Source organism: Eptesicus fuscus, chromosome 23 (genome assembly GCF_027574615.1).
Source record: "Eptesicus fuscus isolate TK198812 chromosome 23, DD_ASM_mEF_20220401, whole genome shotgun sequence".
Lineage (NCBI taxonomy): Eukaryota > Metazoa > Chordata > Mammalia > Chiroptera > Vespertilionidae > Eptesicus > Eptesicus fuscus.
Window position 1 is genome coordinate 1,987,250 of NC_072495.1, and position 22,365 is coordinate 2,009,614.

The window sequence follows — 22,365 nt, forward strand, 5'->3', positions numbered from 1 at the left end:
CCTCCAGGGTCTCCACAGGTGCTACTGTCATCTACCACAGGGCAACGGCCCAGCCTCCTCCCCAGCCCCTGCGAGGGCGCCCCCTGGAGGGCTGGCGGGTCCTGTACATGCTCCTGTTCACCTTCCCTTCACAAGAGTGTCTCCTGCACATCCGCACAGGAAACGCATCTTATTGAGAAAGAAACTGACACCAAACGAAAAGAGCCATCAACCTGAGGTCACCTTGAGGGCTCCAGCATCGACCCCTCTGCTCTTGACACCAGAGGGCGCTCCTGGAGGCCTTCCTGGCCCCCTGCCGGCTCCTCCCGTTCTCCACCTCATCCTGCCCTGCTCCTCCCATGCTCCTCCTCATCCTGCTGGCTCCTCCCATGCTCCTCCTCATCCTGCCCTGCTCCTCCCATGCTCCACCTCATCCTGCCCTGCTCCTCCCATGCTCCTCCTCATCCTGCCCTGCTCCTCCCATGCTCCACCGCACATGTTTGTTCTTCTATCCATCTCCCCACCCACCTGTGCACTGGCCTATCTGTGTTGGTGCCCAGCCCACTTCCCACGTCGCTGTTCTCAGGAGACCCAAGCCTCATTGTCTCCCCAGCCCCAACGGCATGGTCTTACCTGAGCCACGAGATGGGGACCCACAGAAATCAGGGGTACAGTGATTTACCCAGAACCAGAGCAACAGCTGAGCCATTGACTGTCCCCACCTTTGGGAACGCAGCAGAGAGACTAACGAGCCCCTAAACGCCAACCGGAAAATTAATCTCACACCATCCTTCCATTAGCCCCCAGGAAATTAATAACCTCATCAGCTTCAATGAAGTGGCTTGGCAGCTATTACCCGTGCAATCTGATTGCTGAAAGGCAGTGGGAGGGAAAGTGAGAAACACAGCCAGGTGCCCTGGGGTACAAGCTAATTGCCTCACCCACCAGGCACCGACCATGCCATGCACATGCCAGGGGGCAGGAGACACAGCTGTCGTCACCGAAACATGTGGCTGTGCCTCCTGTTGATTTACTGTTTCACGCCATCGTCCAAGACAGAAGCTGGGACTCCCTGTGCCTAGCTTTGCCTTGGCGACTCAGTCTGTTAGGCAGCGGAGGCGGGGCCTTCAGGTCTGGTTCCTGGACCAGCAGCACTGACGCTAGAAAGGCCAGTGCTCAGGCCCCCTTGGGGCTGACTGGGTCCCAGACTCCAGGAGGGCGGGCTGTCAGTGCCAGGGCACGTGCCCCATGGTCCGAGGCAGGAGGGGCAGGCAGAGCAGCTCAGACAACAATGCTGAGGGGGAAGGAGGGGGGTGGGGTGATCAGAGGGGCTGGTGGCTGCCTGTGCGGGGCTCCCCGGGAACAAGGCCCTGATCTGCAACATTCCCCGATTTCTGTGGTGGAAACACTTCCCCGGGGGCCGGGTTCAAGCTCTCCCCGATGCCACCCACAGAGCCGGGAAGGGAAGCGCATGGGTGGGCACAGGTAGGTCTCCATCTGTGAGCGTGGAAGTTTATTCTTATATTATTATCCATTAGTTATTGTATTCTTTTCCATACGAACAACTAAACCTCCTTGTGCCCACTCTGCATAACGGGCTCCCAGGCCTGTGGGCTCCGGCGCAGCCCGGGCCACCCACGCTCACCCCGGCTCGGGGCGGGAGGCGGAAGTTCATTCTTACAAATCGCATTGCCACTGCTTTATTGGTGGGGACAGGGAGGCCCACATATGTTAATATTCCCCCTAGTAACAGAGCTGCTAAACGGGAAAGGAAGGATTCAGAACAAGGCCCAGAGCTGCTTCAGGGGGTCACAATGTTGACGGCAAGCGTGTCCTCCTTCTCCTCCTGACGCTCACGCTCTTGGAGGAAACCTCTGGTGCTAGGCGGGCCTAGTCAGATATGAAAGCTTAGGGAAGCGTAACGGACATGGAATGTATCTGCACAAGCACAGCAAGTACCATTATCCCACACGCCAACGGATACAGGCTCCATATAAATTACAATAACCTTGCTCCTTAAATCACTACAATTTTGGAGATTTAAATTATGTATTTGAAAGCATTATTTCAAAAGACTCTTTGTAGGGAAATCACAATGTCCACTGTCTTCTCAAGAACATGAGCATCGGTAACGCCATCCCAGTGTGTCCTCGCGAGGCCAGCTGCCCGTGGTGCCGGGATGTGTGGGGGAGCGGCCATGCCTTCATTCTGTGCTCTTCTGCGTTCCTTTGCCCACTTCCACCGAGTCCCTCTCTCACTGTGAACTGTCACTGCTCACTGCCGGCAGAACAGCCGTCTCCAGTGGCGCTGCCTTCCCACGGCTGTGCTTAGGGCCCTGGGGCAGCGGCCACGGGACCAAGGAAAACACAGGCTCTACTGCAAGCATGTCAAACTCGCGGCCCGCGGGCCTCATGCGGCCCATAACAGATATTTTTTTGCGGCCCAGGCAATATAACGGTACGTAAGAAACGTCTTAATAAAAATGTCCTAACTTAATTTTTACAATATCCTGTTACACATAATTATTAATAACGAACTACAACGTTCGCTAATGACTGATCACTGTCATCGTGTTGCATTCATTTCCCTTACATGCCTTACGCGCAGGCGCACCACTTCTCTCCACTAATACCAGCAGCGAATATTTTAGCAGCCGATGCCACGTCATTAGTCTTGGACTGACCTGTTTGGTGTGTGCAACAGGAAATATTTCACTTTCAGAGGAAAATAGGTTTATTTGCATTACGCTTATTAAGTTGTGCAGTTATTCAGTGTTTGGTAAGTTAATGTTCAAGAAAAAATATTAATTTTTATTAAAACGTTCTATTATTTTATGGTTAACGATGACTCATTTATTTCAGTCCTTTGTATTCAGCATGTCTCTATCGAAATAAACCTACGTTTCCATGAAAATTGAAGCTTTTGTTTTTTTGCGGCCCACAGAAACTTAAACCTTGTTTATTTGGCCCGTGTCAGCCTTGGAGTTTGACACGCTTGCTCTAGTGATGGCTACGGGCTACTCTCAGTTACTTGGAGAGGCGACTATTGCACCGTTGAATGAGTGTCAGACCCGCGTTAGGTCTGCGGTGTGACCCTGGTCACCCTGAGCAACACACCTGTGGCATGCTTATCCCCGGGCCGTGGCCAGAGAGGTCCTCGCTGCGCCCCGAGAGCCGCCGTGAGCAGCCTGGAGTCCAGGGGCCGGATTCGCATCTGGCACCGTGACCACAGGGCTGGGCGGCCTGTGAGACGCTCTGCCCTGCCCTGGCCTCCCCGAGCCCAAGTTCCGGATGAACATCTTGGACCGGAGCCCACGATGGCCTCTGTGTCCTGTTCTCTACACAATAGCCAGCGGTCCTGCCGCACATCTCCAACGTGCCCTGAGCCCCTGCTTAAACCCTTTCTCCTTTAGGTTTAAGGATGGAGACCCACATCCCTACACCAGCCACCAGGCCCTCGGAGGCCTGCCCGCTGCCCACTCTCCACATCCACCTCCCCGGATATTCCCCAGCCTGCAGCTCTCCCTGCCGCCCGCCCCGCCCCAGCCCTCTCCGCGGATCCCAAGCTGCGTGGCTCAGGAAATAGTTTTCTGGGAGCACAGCCACGTCGTTCATCACGTGCTGTCTGCGCCTGCATCGTCAGCACCAGGAGAGCTCCGGAGTCTCCCTGTTCACCCAGGACCTTCACAGACCCCAACCTAGTGGAACCCTCAGGCCTCAGTTTAAAACCACTCCCCCCAGGAGGCCCTTCCTTCACCTTCCAAAGTCAAATTCTCCCAGAAACGTATCCGTCGCCCTCAGGGCACGGATCCCAAGCTCACATTCCTGAGGAGCCATTCCTTCCTTGCTCCCTGTCTTCATTACTAGGCTGCTGAGAGGAGCCCTCCTTCGTGGCTGGCCTGGAGGGCCTCGAGCTGCCCACACATCTCTCTCACAGCCTCTCCTTCCCCCAGAATCACTCTTGGTGGTCATTTTGCCATCTTGTTCTCTCCCAAGTGGGTAAAAGGAATTCATTTTTAAAACCCTGAGGAGGCAATATACAGATTTAATGCAATGTCACTTTGTAAAGAAATGAAACAAGAAATCATCAGATTTGTATGGAACCCCAAATAGCCAAAGCAATCCTGAGCAAATAGGATGAAGCTGGAGGCATCACGCTACCTGACTTCAAACTACACGGCAGAGCTGCGATGATCAAAACAGCACGGCATTGGCTGAGACACGGACACACAGATAATGGAACAGAACAGAGCCCAGCTATAACAGCACATGCATGCAGACAGATAATCTTCAACCAAGGAGCTAGAAACACCACACAGTAAAGACAGTCTCTTCAGTAAATGGTGCTGGGAACACTGGAAAGCCACATGCAAATGAATGAACCTGGATTACAGTTTTCCCCAGGTGCAGAAATTAATTCAAAACGGGTCAAAGACCTAAATACAAGACCTGAAACAACAAGTGACATAGAAGAAAGTAAGTTACATAGGTACCAAATTTATGGGCCTTGGTCATAGAGAACACTTTATGAACTTGACCCCAAAGGCAAGGGAAGTAAAGACAAAAATAAATGAATGGGATTTTAACAAACTAAAAAGCTTCTGCACAGCAAAAGAAACGGACAACAAAACCAACAGGCAGCCAACCAGATGGGAGATGGTATTTGCAAACAGTAGCTCCAACAAAGGTTTAATCTCCAAAATATACAAAGAACTAGTAAAACTCAACACCAAACAAATAGCCCAATCAAAAGGTGGGCAGAAGACCTGAAAATACACTTCTCCCAAGAAGGCATACAAACCAATAGATATATGAAAAGGTGTTCACCCTCACTGGCAAAACAAATGCAAAACTACTATGAGATACCACCTTACACCAGTTAGAGTGCCATTATCAACAAGACAAGCAACAACAGTGTTGGAGAGGCTGTGGGGAAAAGGGAACCCTCATTCACTGCTGGGGGGAATGGAGGCTGGTGCAGCCATTATGGAAAACAGGCTGGCGATTCCTCAGAAAATTGCGACTAGAGCTACCATACGACCCAGTAAGCCCGCTCCTGGGTATACACACTCAAGAACCTCAAAATCATGTATTTGCAAAGATATATGCACCCCCGTGTTCATTGCAGCATTATTTACGGTGGCCAAGACATGGAAACGACCAAAGTGCCCTGCGGTAGAGGACTGGGTAAAGAAGATGTGGCCCATGTACACAGTGGACTACTGCTCAGCCATAGGAAAGGACGAAATACTGCCATTTGCAGCAACATGGATGGACCTTGAGAATACTATGCTAAGTGAAATAAGTCCGTCAGAAAAAGCTAAGAACCATGTGATTTCACTCATATGTGGGATATAAAGCTACAACTCGTGAACACAAACAGCAGTGAGGTGGTTGCCAGAGGAAAGGGGTGGGGGAAGAAGAGGATCCTAATACAAGGTGACAGATGTGACTTTGGGTGGTGGGCAATATACAGATCTTGTAACATAGAACCTCACCTGAAACCTATATGTCATGTTGACTAATACCACCCCAATCAATTAAAAAATATCCTATATAATAAAAGGCTAATATGCAAATAGACCGAATGGCAGAACAACCGAACAACTGTGCTGAGCACAAGGGGGCGTGCGTGGAACATGGCGGGTGTCGGGATGGCAGGATGGTGGAGCAGGTGAGCGGGGGCGCCAGACCAAGGCGGGGCACTGGTCGCTGTTATTGGGGTGAGCCTCTGGTGGTTACTGAAAATTCTTTGCTCCCGTGTGCTGCGGTCCCACCTGGCTCTTGCACCTGCTGCTGGCACCCAGTGCTGGTCCCAATTGCTCGACGCCGTTAGTGGGTGTGAGCAGTGGCTGCCAGTCCCAATCACCCCTGAGGGCTTCTCCACCTCCCCCTGCTCCTGGGGAGCGATCGGGGCAGCAGCCGCTGCTCGCAACCACTGATGGCGCCGGCCCTGCTCGTACCCGCTGCTGGCACAGGCCCCAATCTCCCTGCGCCGTCATCGGGTGCAAGCAGGGCTGACGCCATCAGCGCATGAGAGCAACAGCGGGAGAGGGGCTGCTGACAGAGAGGAGACCTGGGGCCGCAGCAGGAGGGGCCGAGACCCACTCCTGTGCCCACCGCAGCCTCGTGGCCCACAGTTCCTTTCAAGGTGCATGGATTCCTGAGCTGGGCCCCTAGTAAAGAAATAAAGCCCTGAGGGATTTCTTCACATCCTTGCCTGCATCAGTGGGCGCACACGCTCAATAGCATCTAACGCTTTATGTACATTTAGGTGATTGTTCTTTACACTCGGCCTGTCAGGACCCAGCTTCTTCTACAGAGACTGACAGAACTCCAAGCCAGGTCTGTCCTGCTGCGGAGTCAGAGTTTGCAAACATCACTGATCACCTTCGCACGCCGGGCACTCAGCCGCGTGGCTTGCCTGCATAGGTTTCCCCGATTCTGCAAACGACAGCGCTGTTATTTCCACCTGAGAGATGTAGGCGCTACAGACAAGTTTTTGTTGATTAAATGAACGAATGAATAAAATTCAGACTCAGAGATGTTAAGCAACTCACTGAGGGTCACAGTTCATAGGGGACAGGAGCTGGATCTGAACTTTAGATTTACTTACTACTACACCGTGTGGTTGAGTTGAGGGCAGGTGGAGGCCACGCCAGCCTGGGCCTTCCCACACGTCTCTCTGATCACAGTGAACTCAATTGCTGGAGAATGCAGTCCTGGAGGGAGTCAGCTCCCAGAGCCTGCAGAGCGCTCCCGGCCGGGCTGGGGGCGGCGCAGAGCTTAGCACAGGGCGTGCAGCGCGCCCCCAGGCCCAGGTGTTCTGCCCTCCTCTGCCAAGGTGGGCTGTGTGAGCCTAGTCACACCCTCTCTGAATCTTTCCTGTCTGTGAAATGGAACGGATGAGCCTGCCTGCTGAGAGTATGACGTTGCTGCTGACAACGAGCGGAGATAATGTGTGTGAAGAACGTTAGGTGACTCCATCTTAAAGCGAATCCCCTGTCTTGACATCTGGGTGAACCAGAGCCTGGACCCCTCTCCTCCCCAGGTGAGCTCTGGGCTGGTCACCGGACTCTGATTAATTCTCTTTCTGGGGCAACCCCCCCTCCAAGTTTCTCTTACTGCAGCCTGCACCAGAGCCCCAGCACCTGACCCCTGTGGCCACCCACACTCCTCACTACCGTTAGCTGTAAAACAGAGGCTGGGGGAGGGGGCGGGTAATAGTGATCCGGACCGCTTTCCCCAGGGGAGTTTCCTATTAAATTCTTCAAGGTGTGAGCATCACCAATGGATGCAGACAATAGGGGGGTGAGGGCATGTGCTGGGGGTGGGAGTGGCTGGAGAGAGGTCAATGGGGAAAAAGGAGACTTACGTAAACAATAAAGAATTTAAATAAAAAAATAAAAAAATTCTTCGAGGTGACAGCCGGGCTTGTCTAGCATGTTCTTTGGCCTCCTGGATCCTTTGGCACTTGGGGCCGCTTTGCGTGCACAGCCCACTCACGAGCAATGTGTCTGGCGGCTTCTGACGGGCCACACCCAGCACGAGGGCGTGAGGAGGCAGCGCTACCCCTGTGGGCTGGCAGCTGAGAGTCGGGGGGCTTGGCTTCAGGTCCCACCGGCACTGTGTGGCCTGTGCATCGTCAGTTTTGCTGCTGCAGGAGAAGAGCGGGTTTCCTCGCTGTTCCCTTGTGGGATGAGCTACGCCAACCAGAGGGGACACGTGTTTGAAGACCCAGCCAAATGCAAGCTCTTAGTTCCAGACCCTCGTTCTCTAGGACCATCGAGAGCTGCACAAACAATAACCGGGGAGTCTTTGGTTTTACCTCAGACTCAGGTTCAAAGTTGAAGTTCGCGTTAGGAAGGGTGCATAGACTACGTTGGTGTCTCCTTGAGCACACTCATTGAGTGACGGCTGGCATAAAGCACTATGGCTACCAACCCGAGGCCTGACCCGAGGGGAGTGAGTTCAGAGTCAGCAGCCCAGGCGTGTACGCGATGTAAGACTCGCTAGAAGGCCTGTAACGGGAGCCTGCCTGCGGTCACCCCCGCAGGAAGCAGTACATGTTTGCTGAATTTACACCTAATGTCTCCAACCATGAGAGCTTAGCTTACGTGGAAGCCTGGGGCACGAGTAAGGGCCCGACTTAGTGCTTGAGGGCTGATTCGGGAACAGAGGGAGCTGCCGATGTTGGCTAAAGACCTCATTCTCTTAGTCAAAATATTCCCTTAGCACCACATAGGCGCGCGCACGCAGAGCGCTGTGGGAATGCTGGGTCAGAGGACAATGACTCTGGCCAGTGCGAAGGTGAGAGGTCCGAAGGAGCCCACAGGTGACGCCTCATCAAATGCCTGTTCCACCCGCGCTCATCGCTGTAACGGTCAGCTCGCGGGGTAGGGCAGTGTTTTGTTCAACTGGGATCGCAGCCCGTTCCCGGGTGTGAAACCAATTTATGGGTCAAGACCTGCACTTTAAAGTGAAATGTATTCCGAGGGTGTATCCGAGAGCAGTGCACATAGCAGGTGGCGCGGTCGCCTAGGTTTGGGTTTAGTTATGTGTAGGTTGGTGTTTGTGTGTGTCCTAGATTGTACCTAACGCAGCTCCTGCTCAAAAGTGTGAAAATGCCTGGCATAAGGACTGGGACCCCTTCCCTGTCACGGCTCTGTAACCAGCCCCTAGCAGAGTACCTGGAACTGTGACGCACACACAGACAGCTCCAGGGAGACACACGGACAGCTCCTGGGAGACACACAGACACACACACACACACACAGGGACACACACACACAGACAGCTCCAGGGAGACACACACACACAGAGACAGCTCCAGGGAGACACACACACAGACAGCTCCAGGGAGACACACACACACACAGACAGCTCCAGGGAGACACACACACACACACACACACAGACAGCTCCAGGGACACACACACACACACAGACAGCTCCAGGGAGACACACACACAGACAGCTCCAGGGAGACACACACACAGACAGCTCCTGGGAGACACACACACACACACATACACACACAGACACACACACACACAGACAGCTCCAGGGAGACACACACACACGGACAGCTCCAGGGGAGACACACACACACACAGACACACACACAGACACACACACACAGACAGCTCCAGGGAGACACACACACACACACACACACACACACACACACACACACAGCTCCAGGGAGACACACACACAGACAGCTCCAGGGAGACACACACACGGACAGCTCCAGGGAGAGACACACACACACACACACACACACACACACACACACACACACAGACAGCTCCAGGGAGAGACACACACACACACAGACAGCTCCAGGGAGACACACACACACACAGACAGCTCCAGGGAGACACACACACACAGACACACACACACACAGACAGCTCCAGGGAGACACACACACACACAGACAGCTCCAGGGAGACACACACACACAGACAGACAGCTCCAGGGAGACACACACACACACACACACACACACACACACACAGACAGCTCCAGGGAGGCAGCTCCAGGGGAGACGCCGCAGAAAGGCCGCAGTGCGGTCGAGCCCTGAGGGCACGTCCAGGGGCATTTCCCTTCCTCTCAGGGTGGGTATGGTGCACAGGAAGCAGGGGGACTGCAGCAGCCGCTGAGGAGCCGGCGCCGGGAGCTGGGAGCTGGGCCTTGGCCTGCGTCCGCCCAGCACTTGCCTCCTCTGCCCCAGCCCCTCCGCCTCTGGGCTTCCTCTCCCCTGGCTGCCCGCCTCACTCCCGCCTCTGGCCCGTGGCCTGCTCCGGTCATGGGGCTGACCTATGGCTGCTTCATGGGCTGAGTTATCCGGCCTGTTCCCGCTCTCCCGGCCCGAGCTGCCGGGAAGACGCAGAAGGAGTCACTGGGCACCGGCACACGTCCCCGGGAGCTCGGGCAGGACAGACATTTAAACGCAGCACGTCCCGCCCTCCTCCGCCCGAAGCAGCCGCAGTGAAATGCAAGCAGCTACAACTGTTTGCAGGCTGCGTGTGCATCAGCTGCCACAGCCGGCGACCTTTCCATCGAAGCCCTTAAGCAGCCGGACCCCGTGCTGTGGGAGGGGCCCAGGCGCCTGGGCCAGGGAGGGAGGAGAGCCTCGGTGGCCGCCCCCACGTCGCACCTCTGCCCCGGCTGTCCTCCTGCGGGCCAGCGAGCCCCGGCTCTCCCAGGAGGAGGGACTCAATAGACTTAATTAACGGAGGAGTATTGCTCCTGGAGAAAGAAAGAAAGTTTAAGGGAGAAATGAATCCATGGTTTGGGGGCCTTCCACTCTCATTTCAAATCCCAGCAGTCCCTGGGGTGTGTGTGTGTGAAACCCCATTGATCTTTAGGACAAAGCCAGGGCCCGGGCCTGGGGCCCTGCAGCCGGCAGCCCCTACGCCTCCGATCCGAGAATGTACCCTAGTCTCTGCTCTGCTGCCAGCTACCCGCACCCTCAGGGCGACCCCCTCGCCTGGCTCCTTCACTAAGAGAAATGCACGTGTCTTCTCAGTGACCTTCTAAGCAGCCCCAACACCCTCCCTCCCTCCCCCCAAGAACCTGCCACCGCAGCATTTCCCCCTTAAAGCTAAGCCACTGCACTGGTTCTCAGGGGAAGGGGCGCACCCAGCAGCTCCCCCTCCCTCCCCGCCCTCCCCCTCCCCCCCGCGCGCTGAGCCAGGTCTGCAAAAGCAGCTCAAAAGGTCTGCATGTTCACGGTGAACTCCTTTCCCAAACTGAAAACGTGTGCGGCAAACTAAGAAGAGAATCCCATTTACAGCCGCATGAGAAACAGGTACCGAGGAATAAACTTAACCGAGGAGATAAAAGTCCGTTAACTTGGAAAAGTGTAAGACATTGAAGAAAGAAACTGGACATGCAAATACATGGAAGCACATAGCAGCCCGTGGATAGAAAGAATTAACACCATTAAAGCCATCTATAGATTCAATGCAATTCCTATAAAAAACAATGGTGTTTTCCACAGAACTAGAACAAATAATCCAAAAATTTGTATGAGACCACAAAAGACCCCGAATAGTCACAGCTATCTTGAGAAAGAAGAATAAAGTTGGAAGGATCACAATACCAGATATCAAACTATACCACAAGGCTTTGGTGATCAAAACAGCCTGGTACTGATATAAAAAGAGGCACAGATCAATGGAACAGAACAGAGAGCCCAGAAATAAGCCGATACCTTTATGGTCAATTAATCCATGACAAAGGGGGCAAGAACATACACTGCAATAAAGACAGTCTCTTCAGCAAACGCGTGGGGAAAGTTTAACAGATACATGCAAAAAATGAAACTGGACCACCTTCTTACACCACACACAAGAATAGACTCCAAGTGGGTTAAATGCTTAAATATAAGACTTGAAACCATAAAACTTCTAGAAAAAAATAGGCAATAAAATCTCTTAGCAATATGTTTTTTTGACATATTTCCTTGGGCAAGGGAAACAAAAGAAAAAATAAACAAATGAGACTACATCAAACTAAAAACATACAACTCAACACCAAAATACAAACAATTCAATTTAAAAATGGCCAGACATGGACACTTCTCCAAAGAGGACATGCGGATGGCCAATAGACATATAAAAAGATGGTCACCATCACAAATCATCAGAGACATGGAAATTAAAACCACAAGGAGCCATCACCTCACACCTGTCAGAATGGCTGTCATCGATAAATCCACACACAACAGGTGCTGGCGAGGGTGTGGGAGATGGTAGGGGGTAAACTGGTGCACTCACTGGGGGAAGCAGTGTGGAGGTTCCTCAAAAATTACAAATGGAGCTGCCTGCGATCCAGGATCCCACTTCCGGCTGCACATCCCAAGAAACCCAAACCACTAACTTGAAAGAATAAATGCACCCTGAGTTCACTGCAGCGCTTTTTACAATAGCCGCGACAGGAAAGCAACCCAAGTGCCCATCACTGGACGAGTGGATGCAAAGGCAGTGGTACAGATACCAGGGAACATTGCTCAGCCGTGAAAACAGTGAGATCCTATCCTGTGACAACATGGATGGCCCAGAGGTGATTATGGTAAGTAAGATAAGCCAGTTAGACAAAGCCAAATGCCACATGACTTCACTTATTTGTGAAATCTGAAGAGCAAAATAAACAAACAAAATAGAAACAGACTCAGAAGCTATAGACCGCAGACTGGGTGCCAGAGGGAGGGAGGCTGGGGCTGGGTGACAAGGTGAAGGAATTAAGTACAGATTGGTGGTTACAATGGGCCTGGCTGCCAAGGGCGTGGAGCCTGTGCCGTGTGGATCTGTGAGGTGCGGGCGGTGCTGCCAACGCCGGGGGAACTGGGTCAAGTGCATGGTTGTCCCGCCACTGCTGTGACCTGAGCCTAATGCGCAGCGACCCCGAACGCCAGCTGTAGCTGCCGAAGGAAATGCCTCGTCAGCGGCCCATGGAGCGGGCTGGGCCTGAAGGCCTGTTAGTGAGATGGACTGGCTGTCAGAGGCGCCTCGCAGGAGGGGGTCGGGGAGGGGTGTGAATGTGGGGGGGGGGGCTCTCCACACAGAGAATGGCCCCTGCTCCCCGTCCCAGGTCGCGGGCCGCAATGCCAGCGCAGCCCCACCTGAGGGGTGCTGTGGGGTCCCTGCTGCTCTGGCCTCCTTTGTGGCGTGAGGGACGCTGTCTGGAGGCGGGCCAGCGGGAGCCCACCAGCCTGTCCTGCAGCTGCCACCGGAGAAACAGGTGTCCTGTGTCCCCTCCCGCCGGGCGGCCAGGCCTTCTCCGTCTGGGAGGCCGGAGGAAGGGCGGAGAGGCCCAGCGCGGAGCGCGCACCTGAGGGACGGAGCTCCGGTGCCCAGGTCTTGGTTTGCCAGGGTCTCACAGGAACCTCCCGCCCGGGCTGAGCTGCAGGTCGTTCCTGGGGACCAGCCCGGCCCTGAGGCGCCAGCTTTGGAAACGAAACATGGCTCTTGTTTAAGGTGACCAGATCGTCCCGCTTTTGGCGGGACAAACCGATTTTTATAAATAGGGACTTTTTTAAAACGCCGTGGGACGCGGGACAAATTGTTAAAAATCGGGACTGTCCCGCCAAAAGCAGAATGATCTGGTCACCTTATTCTTGTTCTTACTCTGCCACGTGGCTGGCTCGGCCAACCTCTCCCTCCCCGAAGGAATGGACGTAAACAATCAGAGCTCCAAGGAAGAGGCGACTGGGCTGGCTCCTGTGAGGAGCTCCTGTGCCCGGCCCTGGGCACTGCAGGAGGGGTGAGGGGCATGGCAGGAGGGGTGAGGGGCATTGCAGGAGGGGTTAGGGGCATTGCAGGAGGGGTGAGGGGCATTGCAGGAGGGGGTAGGGGCATTGCAGGAGGGGGTAGGGGCATTGCGGGAGGGGTGAGGGGCATTGCAGGAGGGGGTAGGGGCATTGCAGGAGGGGGTAGGGGCATTGCAGGAGGGGGTAGGGGCATTGCAGGAGGGGTGAGGGCATTGCAGGAGGGGGTAGGGGCATTGCAGGAGGGGTAGGGGCATTGCAGGAGGGGTGAGGGGCATTGCAGGAGGGGGTAGGGGCATTGCAGGGAGGGGTGAGGGGCATTGCAGGAGGTGGTAGGGGCATTGCAGGAGGTGGTAGGGGCATTGCAGGAGGGGGTAGGGGCATTGCAGGAGGGGTGAGGGCATTGCAGGAGGGGTGAGGGGCATTGCAGGAGGTGGTAGGGGCATTGCAGGGAGGGGTGAGGGGCATTGCAGGAGGTGGTAGGGGCATTGCAGGAGGTGGTAGGGGCATTGCAGGAGGGGTGAGGGGCATTGCAGGAGGTGGTAGGGGCATTGCAGGGAGGGGTGAGGGGCATTGCAGGAGGTGGTAGGGGCATTGCAGGAGGTGGTAGGGGCATTGCAGGAGGGGTGAGGGGCATTGCAGGAGGTGGTAGGGGCATTGCAGGGAGGGGTGAGGGGCATTGCAGGAGGTGGTAGGGGCATTGCAGGAGGTGGTAGGGGCATTGCAGGAGGGGGTAGGGGCATTGCAGGAGGGGTAGGGGCATTGCAGGAGGGGTGAGGGCATGGCAGGAGGGGTGAGGGCATGGCAGGAGGGGTGAGGGCATTGCAGGAGGGGGTAGGGGCATTGCAGGAGGGGTAGGGGCATTGCAGGAGGGGGTAGGGGCATTGCAGGAGGGGTGAGGGGCATTGCAGGAGGGGGTAGGGGCATTGCGGGGGGGGGTAGGGGCATTGCAGGGGGGGGTAGGGGCATTGCTGGAGGGGTGAGGGCATTGCAGGAGGGGGTAGGGGCATTGCAGGAGGGGGTAGGGGCATTGCAGGAGGTGGTAGGGGCATTGCAGGAGGGGTGAGGGCATTGCAGGAGGGGTGAGGGGCATGGCAGGAGGGGGTAGGGGCATTGCAGGAGGGGTGAGGGGCATTGCAGGAGGTGGTAGGGGCATTGCAGGGAGGGGTGAGGGGCATTGCAGGAGGTGGTAGGGGCATTGCAGGAGGTGGTAGGGGCATTGCAGGAGGGGGTAGGGGCATTGCAGGAGGGGTGAGGGCATTGCAGGAGGGGTGAGGGGCATTGCAGGAGGTGGTAGGGGCATTGCAGGGAGGGGTGAGGGGCATTGCAGGAGGTGGTAGGGGCATTGCAGGAGGTGGTAGGGGCATTGCAGGAGGGGTGAGGGGCATTGCAGGAGGTGGTAGGGGCATTGCAGGGAGGGGTGAGGGGCATTGCAGGAGGTGGTAGGGGCATTGCAGGAGGGGTATGGGCATTGCAGGTGGGGGTAGGGGCATTGCAGGAGGGGTGAGGGGCATTGCAGGAGGGGTAGGGGCATTGCAGGAGGGGTGAGGGGCATTGCAGGAGGGGGTAGGGGCATTGCAGGAGGGGTGAGGGGCATTGCAGGAGGGGGTAGGGGCATTGCAGGAGGGGGTAGGGGCATTGCAGGAGGGGGTAGGGGCATTGCAGGAGGGGTAGGGGCATTGCAGGAGGGGTAGGGGCATTGCAGGAGGGGTGAGGGGCATTGCAGGAGGGGTGAGGGGCATTGCAGGAGGGGTGATGGGCATTGCAGGAGGGGTGAGGGGCATTGCAGGAGGGGTGAGGGGCATTGCAGGAGGGGTGAGGGGCATTGCAGGAGGGGTGAGGGGCATTGCAGGAGGGGTGAGGGGCATTGCAGGAGGGGGTAGGGGCATTGCAGGAGGGGTGAGGGGCATTGCGGGAGGGGTGAGGGGCATTGCAGGAGGGGGTAGGGGCATTGCAGGAGGTGGTAGGGGCATTGCAGGAGGTGGTAGGGGCATTGCAGGAGGTGGTAGGGGCATTGCAGGGAGGGGTAGGGGCATTGCAGGGAGGGGTAGGGGCATTGCAGGGAGGGGTAGGGGCATTGCAGGGAGGGGTAGGGGCATTGCAGGGAGGGGTAGGGGCATTGCAGGGGGGGGTAGGGGCATTGCGGGAGGGGTGAGGGGCATTGCAGGAGGGGTAGGGGCATTGCAGGAGGGGTAGGGGCATTGCAGGAGGGGTGAGGGGCATTGCAGGAGGGGTGAGGGCATTGCAGGAGGGGTGAGGGGCATTGCAGGAGGGGTGAGGGGCATTGCAGGAGGGGTGAGGGCATTGCAGGAGGGGTGATTGGCATTGCAGGAGGGGGGAGGGGCATTGCAGGAGGGGGTAGGGGCATTGCAGGAGGGGGTAGGGGCATTGCAGGAGGGGGTAGGGGCATTGCGGGAGGGGGAGGGGCATTGCAGGAGGAGTGGGGGCATTGCAGGAGGGTAGGGGCATTGCGGGAGGGGGAGGGGCATTGCGGGAGGGGTGGGGGCATTGCGGGAGGGGGAGGGGCATTGCGGGAGGGTTTGGGGCATTGCAGGAGGGGTAGGGGCATTGCAGGAGGGGGTAGGGGCATTGCAGGAGGGGGAGGGGCATTGCGGGAGGGGGTAGGGGCATTGCAGGAGGGGGAGGGGCATTGCAGGAGGGGGAGGGGCATTGCGGGAGGGGTAGGGGCATTGCAGGAGGGTAGGGGCATTGCGGGAGGGGTAGGGGCATTGCGGGAGGGGTAGGGGCATTGCGGGAGGGGGAGGGGCATTGCGGGAGGGGTAGGGGCATTGCGGGAGGGGGAGGGGCATTGCAGGAGGGGTAGGGGCATTGCAGGAGGGGGAGGGGCATTGCGGGAGGGGTGATGGGCATTGCAGGAGGGGTGGGGGCATTGCAGGAGGGGGGAGGGGCATTGCAGGAGGGGTTGGGGCATTGCAGGAGGGGTAGGGGCATTGCGGGAGCGGCAGGGCAGGCACTCATTGACTCCCAGACCCGGAGTTTGGAAGGAATAAACAGTTTGGGGACTAATTCCAGGAAGCAAGTCAAGGTGGCGAACAGAAATGTAGCGTCAGGTGGGGAAGGGGCTGGCTCTCAGTGGGCTCAGCCTGTGCCCCGTGTGGTGGCTCCGCGCAGTGCGGGCCCTGCGCTGGGCCTCCTGCCTCCGTGGAGATGGAGAGCAGCCCAAAGGCGCAGAGGCGAGGCCTGCAGGCCGTGCTGCCCTGGGAACAGGACGCACGGCTGGCTGCGGCTCTTGCCTTTCCCCAGGACCACGAGCTCGTGAGGGCTCAGGACTCGGGTCTCTTGCATTGCCAGCCCCTGGCACAGAGTAGGCACTCAAAGTGCCGATGCTACGTCTCAGGAGGGGACGGAGAAGTAAGTCACAGGACTCCAGGTATTAGAAGAGCTGGGGAACCAGCAAGCAGGACCTGGGGTTGCTTCGCAGGCGGGGTGAGGGGCAGACGGTGGCCGGACCCGTGAGACTGGGACGCCCGCCGGGGAGGGTGGCTGCAGGGGAGGCTGCGGCTCTTTCCCTGGGGCAGCGGGGGCAGCCCTGCATTGTGCTGGAGGCTGGACTCGCGGCTAGAGGGCCCCTCCGCTGGCCTAGGCGAGCTGCTGAGGGAGACCAGGCAGCTACATGCGGACTCCTCAGGTCTGAGACCAGCTAGCTCTGGGGTGTGGGCTCATTACGTTTGCTCTCTGCTTCGGCGTCTTCACCCGCAAGATGGAGAGACTCGCTTTCTGCATGGCATCTCCACACCCCTCGGCACGGTGCGCCAGGCAGGAGGCACCAGCACGTCAGCTCTTCTCAAGGCTGCGTCAGGAGAGCCCATTTCCTCCCCGGTCACCGGCACGGGAGAGGTGGCAGGCAAACCCAGCCCCGGTCATCCTCGGGTGTAGCCAGGCCGGGTGGAGGGCCACACCCTCCCCGCGCAGAGGAAGGCAGTCCCCTCGCCCCGGGAGGCACACAGCCGGCCAAGGAAAAGCCGAGACCTGCTTCTGTCGCGGGGGATGCCAGACCCCCTTCCTTCGCCTTCCCTCTCCCAAAGCTCCATTAGGCCCGTTAGACGTTTCAGATCCTCGGACGAAAGACGCTCGTTCAGCGCAGGCCTGACAGGGCCGCCTGGGGCTGCTCGGAGGCTCTGAGCGTTAGACCAAGTTACCAGCAAACAGAGGGCATCGCCTCTGACGCGGGCCTTCTGCTTTCCTCGCCTCTTTCTATAGGATTTCTTCCGGATCAGAAGGGGGCGCTGCTGTCCCCATACCATGCAGGACATGGGGGGGGGGTGGGCATGGGATGGAGACGGGATCTCACACAGGCAGACGCGGAGGACGGAGCTAGAGAAATGGAAACAGCACTGCTGTCTTCCACACCCCAACAGGCAGGGGGCTGACCCAGGTTCAGACGTGTCACCCAGGACGCCAGCGTCTCCCCCCACGGGCTCTGCGGAAGCCCCAGGAGCCCCAAGACGGAAAGCCTCCCCAACCATCAAGCGTGATTTGTAGATGGCAGCGAGTAATCCTCTCTTCATCGGCCGCCAGCAGGGAACCTGGTATTTGGTTCAGAATCGCACCAGTTATCACCCAGAGCCCCTCATGGTGCTTTCTAAATAACCAAAACTGGCGCCTACTAGCCGGTAGCCCAGGAAGAAAAAAACAAAACAAAACAAAACAAAATCCCCACGAGAAGACGCCATGCTGGAGACAGCCCCGCCCAGCAGGCCCTGAGTCAGGGTCCCCCGCCCCCCGCCCCGCAGGTGGCAGCAAAGCCAGAGACGCGGGTCACAGGCGTGATGTGGCGGCTCAGGGTGTGGGAAGGTGAGGCGGGCCAGGAGTGGGCGGGCTCCGTGGAGGACGAACGAGCGATTCCAGCTCCGCCAAGGGTCCTGGCTTGTCGTTTCCTTGGGCCAAGCTCCTTCCCTCCTGAGCCTCGGTCTCCTCATCCGGGAAATGGGGTTTGTCCCCTGCAGGGCTGTTCACCAGGGCAGCTGAGCTCTGGGCCACGGCACCGCGCCGTGCGGGTACACACAGATGCTCGAGAGGCGCCGTTTCCCTGCGCCCGGCACCTGCCCTCCCCCCAGCGTCACCGTGGACGGGACTGGGAGACGATCAGGGACGCTGGCATCCCTCCCACCAGGAGGCAAGCACGATGATCTCTCCTCAAACCCTCTCCCTCCAGTCACAGGGAAGGACACGTGTGGGGGCAGGGACGGGGCTGGTGATGGGGTGGAGCCCCTGTCCACGCACACCCTCAGAGGGCCATCGGTGCTGAGCAGGTGGAGGGCAGCGCCCCATCACCAGGCTGGTGGAGGAAGACGGGGTACACCTGAAAGCAGTCACGTCATCCACTGCCTAGTGCAATCAGGAGCGTGCGTCCCGCCTGCGGCCGAAGGGCAGAAGCGCCTCCCCCCTGGCGGCCCTCACCCAGCAGGCCCCTCGGGAGGGTGGGAGGCGTTCTGTGCAGAGGCGGCTGCCCAGCATCGCTACCAGGCGTGTCCGGCTCGGGTGGTCAGCGCCACCTGCATTAACCATCTACCGGCCGCTGGGTAAGAACACGCAGATTCTGGGAATGCACCCGTTTTGCTAACGCAGCATCGCGGGGCCTGGGAATGTGCATTTAGAGACAAACTGCCCTGGTCATGCTTGTGCACCCGAGGCCTAGCAGCCCCACCTGCCCCAACAGTGTGTGCGGCCGGCGGCTGCTGGTGGGTCTGAAAGGCTGACTCCGCGGCCGGAGCCCGAGAGCTGCCCCTGAGCGGCAGCTGCTGGGGAGGAGGCACTTGGCGCTGCAGCAGCTGCCTTAGAGGGCAGGGTGGGCTCGGGGCCCGCGGCGATGCCCGAGGAGGGGGCACTGGAGGGGCTCCTCCCAGGAGACCAGCAGGAAGCAGGTGGGAGCCGGAGGGGCTTCCCACGCCCAGGTGGGCCCCCCAGGGGGCCGGGCCGGGGCGGGGCCTGGCGAAGGCGCCGTCCTCCTCGGATGGCTCTCCCCCATGACCAGCTTCACACGCTCACTTCCTCACCGTCTGTTTGCTCCTCGGACGCTAACCCGCCGACTTTATGTTATACTTGTGTGTGTTTGTTATTCTCTGGCCCCAGAAGAATGTCCGTAAAAGCAGGCACTTGGCCCGTTTTCTGGCCTGGGCCCGGGAGGGAGCCGCACGCCGGAGGCGGCGCTCAGCAGCTACTTACTGAAGGAGCGGCTGCCCTGGCTTCACACCCTCCAAGCGGCATGGAGCTCAGGGAAAGTCAGCGGGATTTCCCTGCAGGCGAGGCCCACTGTCAGGGAGTGCGCCCCAGAGCACGACGGGGTTAATGGCCCCAAGTGTTGCTTATGTTTTTTGTCATCTCAGCCCTCCAGCCTGTGCAGGGACCCGCTTCCCACCTTCGCTCCCGGACAGCAAGGCCCGGAAACGCTGTCAGGAAACCAAGGGGCACATGAGACTCAGCCGTGGCGTCAGGCCGCTACCACGGCCATGTAGGCGCCAGGAGCCACAGCACTGTGGTTGCTTAAAGCCCACACAGCCTGCCCAGAGCGGCGAGGAGTTCACACGGCCCAGGACTCTCCGCCTGGGACTCCCCTTTTGTGTTTTGTGATCTGAGAAGGTGACCTGGCCTCACGGCCCAGTGTCCTCAGTGTCCCCCTGGAAGGAGCTGGATCTGGGGGCCTCCAGACCTGGGCGCAGAGGGGCCGGCGTGGGTGTGGCGGGCCCAGCGCTGGCCGGGCACCCTCGGACTCACCGTGGGGTCTGACGCCTTGCTCCCTGAGCCCTATCCTCGGGCACCCCATCCGTCTCTTGGTGGGTAGAGTCTAAAAATCGACCTTTTGACCAAACTACCAAGGTAACTTGAATGCACGATTGACTATAATGGTTAAGAACCTGGGCTTCGGCGTTAGAGGTATTTGGGTTCAAAGCTAGTTGATCTTTCTAATTGTTCAAGGCCAAGCCAGCCAGCGTCCTCAGTTTCCCTGCTTATGAAGTAGGGGTTCACACACAGTGCCAGCCCTGTGGGGTCCATGAGAAAACACAGATGGCACACTTACACGGCCAATGGTAAGACCTCGGTAAATAGAACCTGCTATGACGACGATGAAGAAGATGATGATGATGAAGAAGATGAAGAAGAAGAAGAAGACGACGAAGAGGACAACTCTCAGCCTCGCCTGGGAAGCGCCCTGCAGTGCTGTGTGCCCTGTTCAGCTGCCCTGACAGTCAGGAAGCTCGTTGATTGTCTGCTTCCTGCTTGCTCAGTGCACGGCGCCCTGTGCCTCAGGCTTCCTGAGGTTGGTGAAGGGCTAGGCTAAGAGAGGGCCTGATTATTAGGGTGACAGGAGGTTGGGAAGCCTTCAGAGAGTCATTGGAGTGGTTGTCACAATCCCTGTTTCTTCTGGTGCAGCAGAGTGGAGAAAAGGAGAAGGTGATGGAGGAGAAGGAAGAGAAGACAGGGAGCTGGGAGAAGCTACGAAGGACAAAGCACCCCAAGCTGGGGGAGAAGACAGGCAGCAGAGAGGGGCAGCATTGGCAGGTGCGGGGAGGGAGCCTGGGCCGGTCAGAAAGGAGCCGACGGGGAGAGCTGGCCGACCGTCCCAAAGCTAAAGGCAGTCCTCAGTGCCCAGGGGATTCCCTCTGTGTCTAACCAGCCAGCAACCGGGCTCTAACCCTGGCTCCAGGGTCAGGGCGAGACTCGGGGAGCAGAATAAGCCAAAACCGCGGACAAGGCTTGGGAATTGCTTCCTTACACGACACCCCCTGGCCTCCCCTCGCCCCAAACAAAGCATGACGCCTCCTTCTTGGTATCTCGCCGGGGCTGCCGTCCGAGACCCACACTGGCTGAGCCTGGGGGCAGGGAGCCGGGAGCAGTGCAGCCAGGAGCCTGGCCTGAGGGGCACCTGCTGTTCTTGGGGATAACGGAGAGCAGGAGGCCGCCCTGAGCGCCAAGGAGAAACGGACTGGGGTCAGAGAGAGGAACAACGAGGACGAGTGTCGCGTGGCGTCAGAGCCAGGCTTACCTGCCGAAAACCATTCCTTGTGAACTGTAAGATTTTCAAGGCATAGTTGGACCTCTGGCCTTTGCTGTTGAATTCAATGTGGCCGGTGAGACCTTCCAATTCTACCTGTCCAGGAGAGAGAGAGTTACAGCACCACAGGTGCCGGGCCACCGGCCTCAGCACGCGGCCACACGTGTGCTGCGGAAGGATGCTAACAGCTGCCCGCAAAGGGACATAGGCCCGTTCTCCTGTCCGCCTCTCAGCGCAGGCTCCTGAAACTACAAATGCGATGACTGGAGCCCGTTCAGAACCGGCTGGGACTGGAGGGGAAGAAGGGTGCCCAGCCCTAAGGACCTCACAGCTGCTGCCTAAACCAGCGCCGCACCAAGAGGCCGGCTGGAGTTCAGATCCCCCCGAGCCCCTCCTGCTGGCCCTCGGCTGTTCCTAGGGCAGCCTCCACCCTCTCTCCCCCTCCTCCCCCCAGTGCAAGTCAGGACCACCTGACTCAGCAAAATCCGAGCCACTCCGCCCAGATGTGAGGTCTGCATCCTGGGCTAGGGACCCACATCCATCCCCCGGAGGACACGTGGCTGAGAACCGGGGACCGGCACCCAGTTAGAAGTGCTGGGCCTGAGGGTCCCTGTCTACAGCAGCAGCGCCCACCCACCATGAGCGCAGCTTTGCTGGGACCACGTGTGAGCCCAAGGCGCGGGTTCCAGCCCGGCCCCAGGGGGCCCTGCACTGTCGGAGGCTCTCCAGGGCCATCGTCTTGTGAACAGACTTGCCAGGTATTCGGGGGATTTTAGGGATTAGGGAGCAAAGGTGACCCCTGATCCCCGGGAGGGGCTGCCACAGGTCACTGTTGTCTGGGCTGAGCTCACGGAGGAGGCCTGCCAGCGAGGGACATGGCAGCGACTCCCCGCCCCGCCCCCCGCCGGCCGGGCGTGGCCCCGAGCCCCCTCACCATGCGCAGGTAGTTCATGAGGCTGGTGCCGTGCTGCCAGATCTGGGCTGAGCCGCAGGACAGGGGCTTCACGCCGATCTCCTGGCTCCGGTTCAGCTCCCGCACCGCGGTCACCACAGCGTAGAGGGCATCGAACAGCAGGGCCGACGAGAGCTGGGCG

The 22,365-nt window shown here is 58.1% G+C and overlaps 1 protein-coding gene across 1 annotated transcript in view; it reads right to left on the minus strand.

Moving 5' to 3' along the window:
* Positions 1-22,365, minus strand: part of GRIK4 (glutamate ionotropic receptor kainate type subunit 4) — a 204,195-nt gene that overhangs the window by 60,709 nt on the left and 121,121 nt on the right. Inside the window, exons 8-9 of the mRNA XM_054712522.1 lie at positions 22,206-22,358; positions 21,263-21,367 (exon numbers count right to left, since the gene is read on the minus strand). Of these exons, the coding sequence (XP_054568497.1) occupies positions 21,263-21,367; positions 22,206-22,358 (258 nt within the window). The remainder of the gene's footprint in view (positions 1-21,262; positions 21,368-22,205; positions 22,359-22,365) is intronic.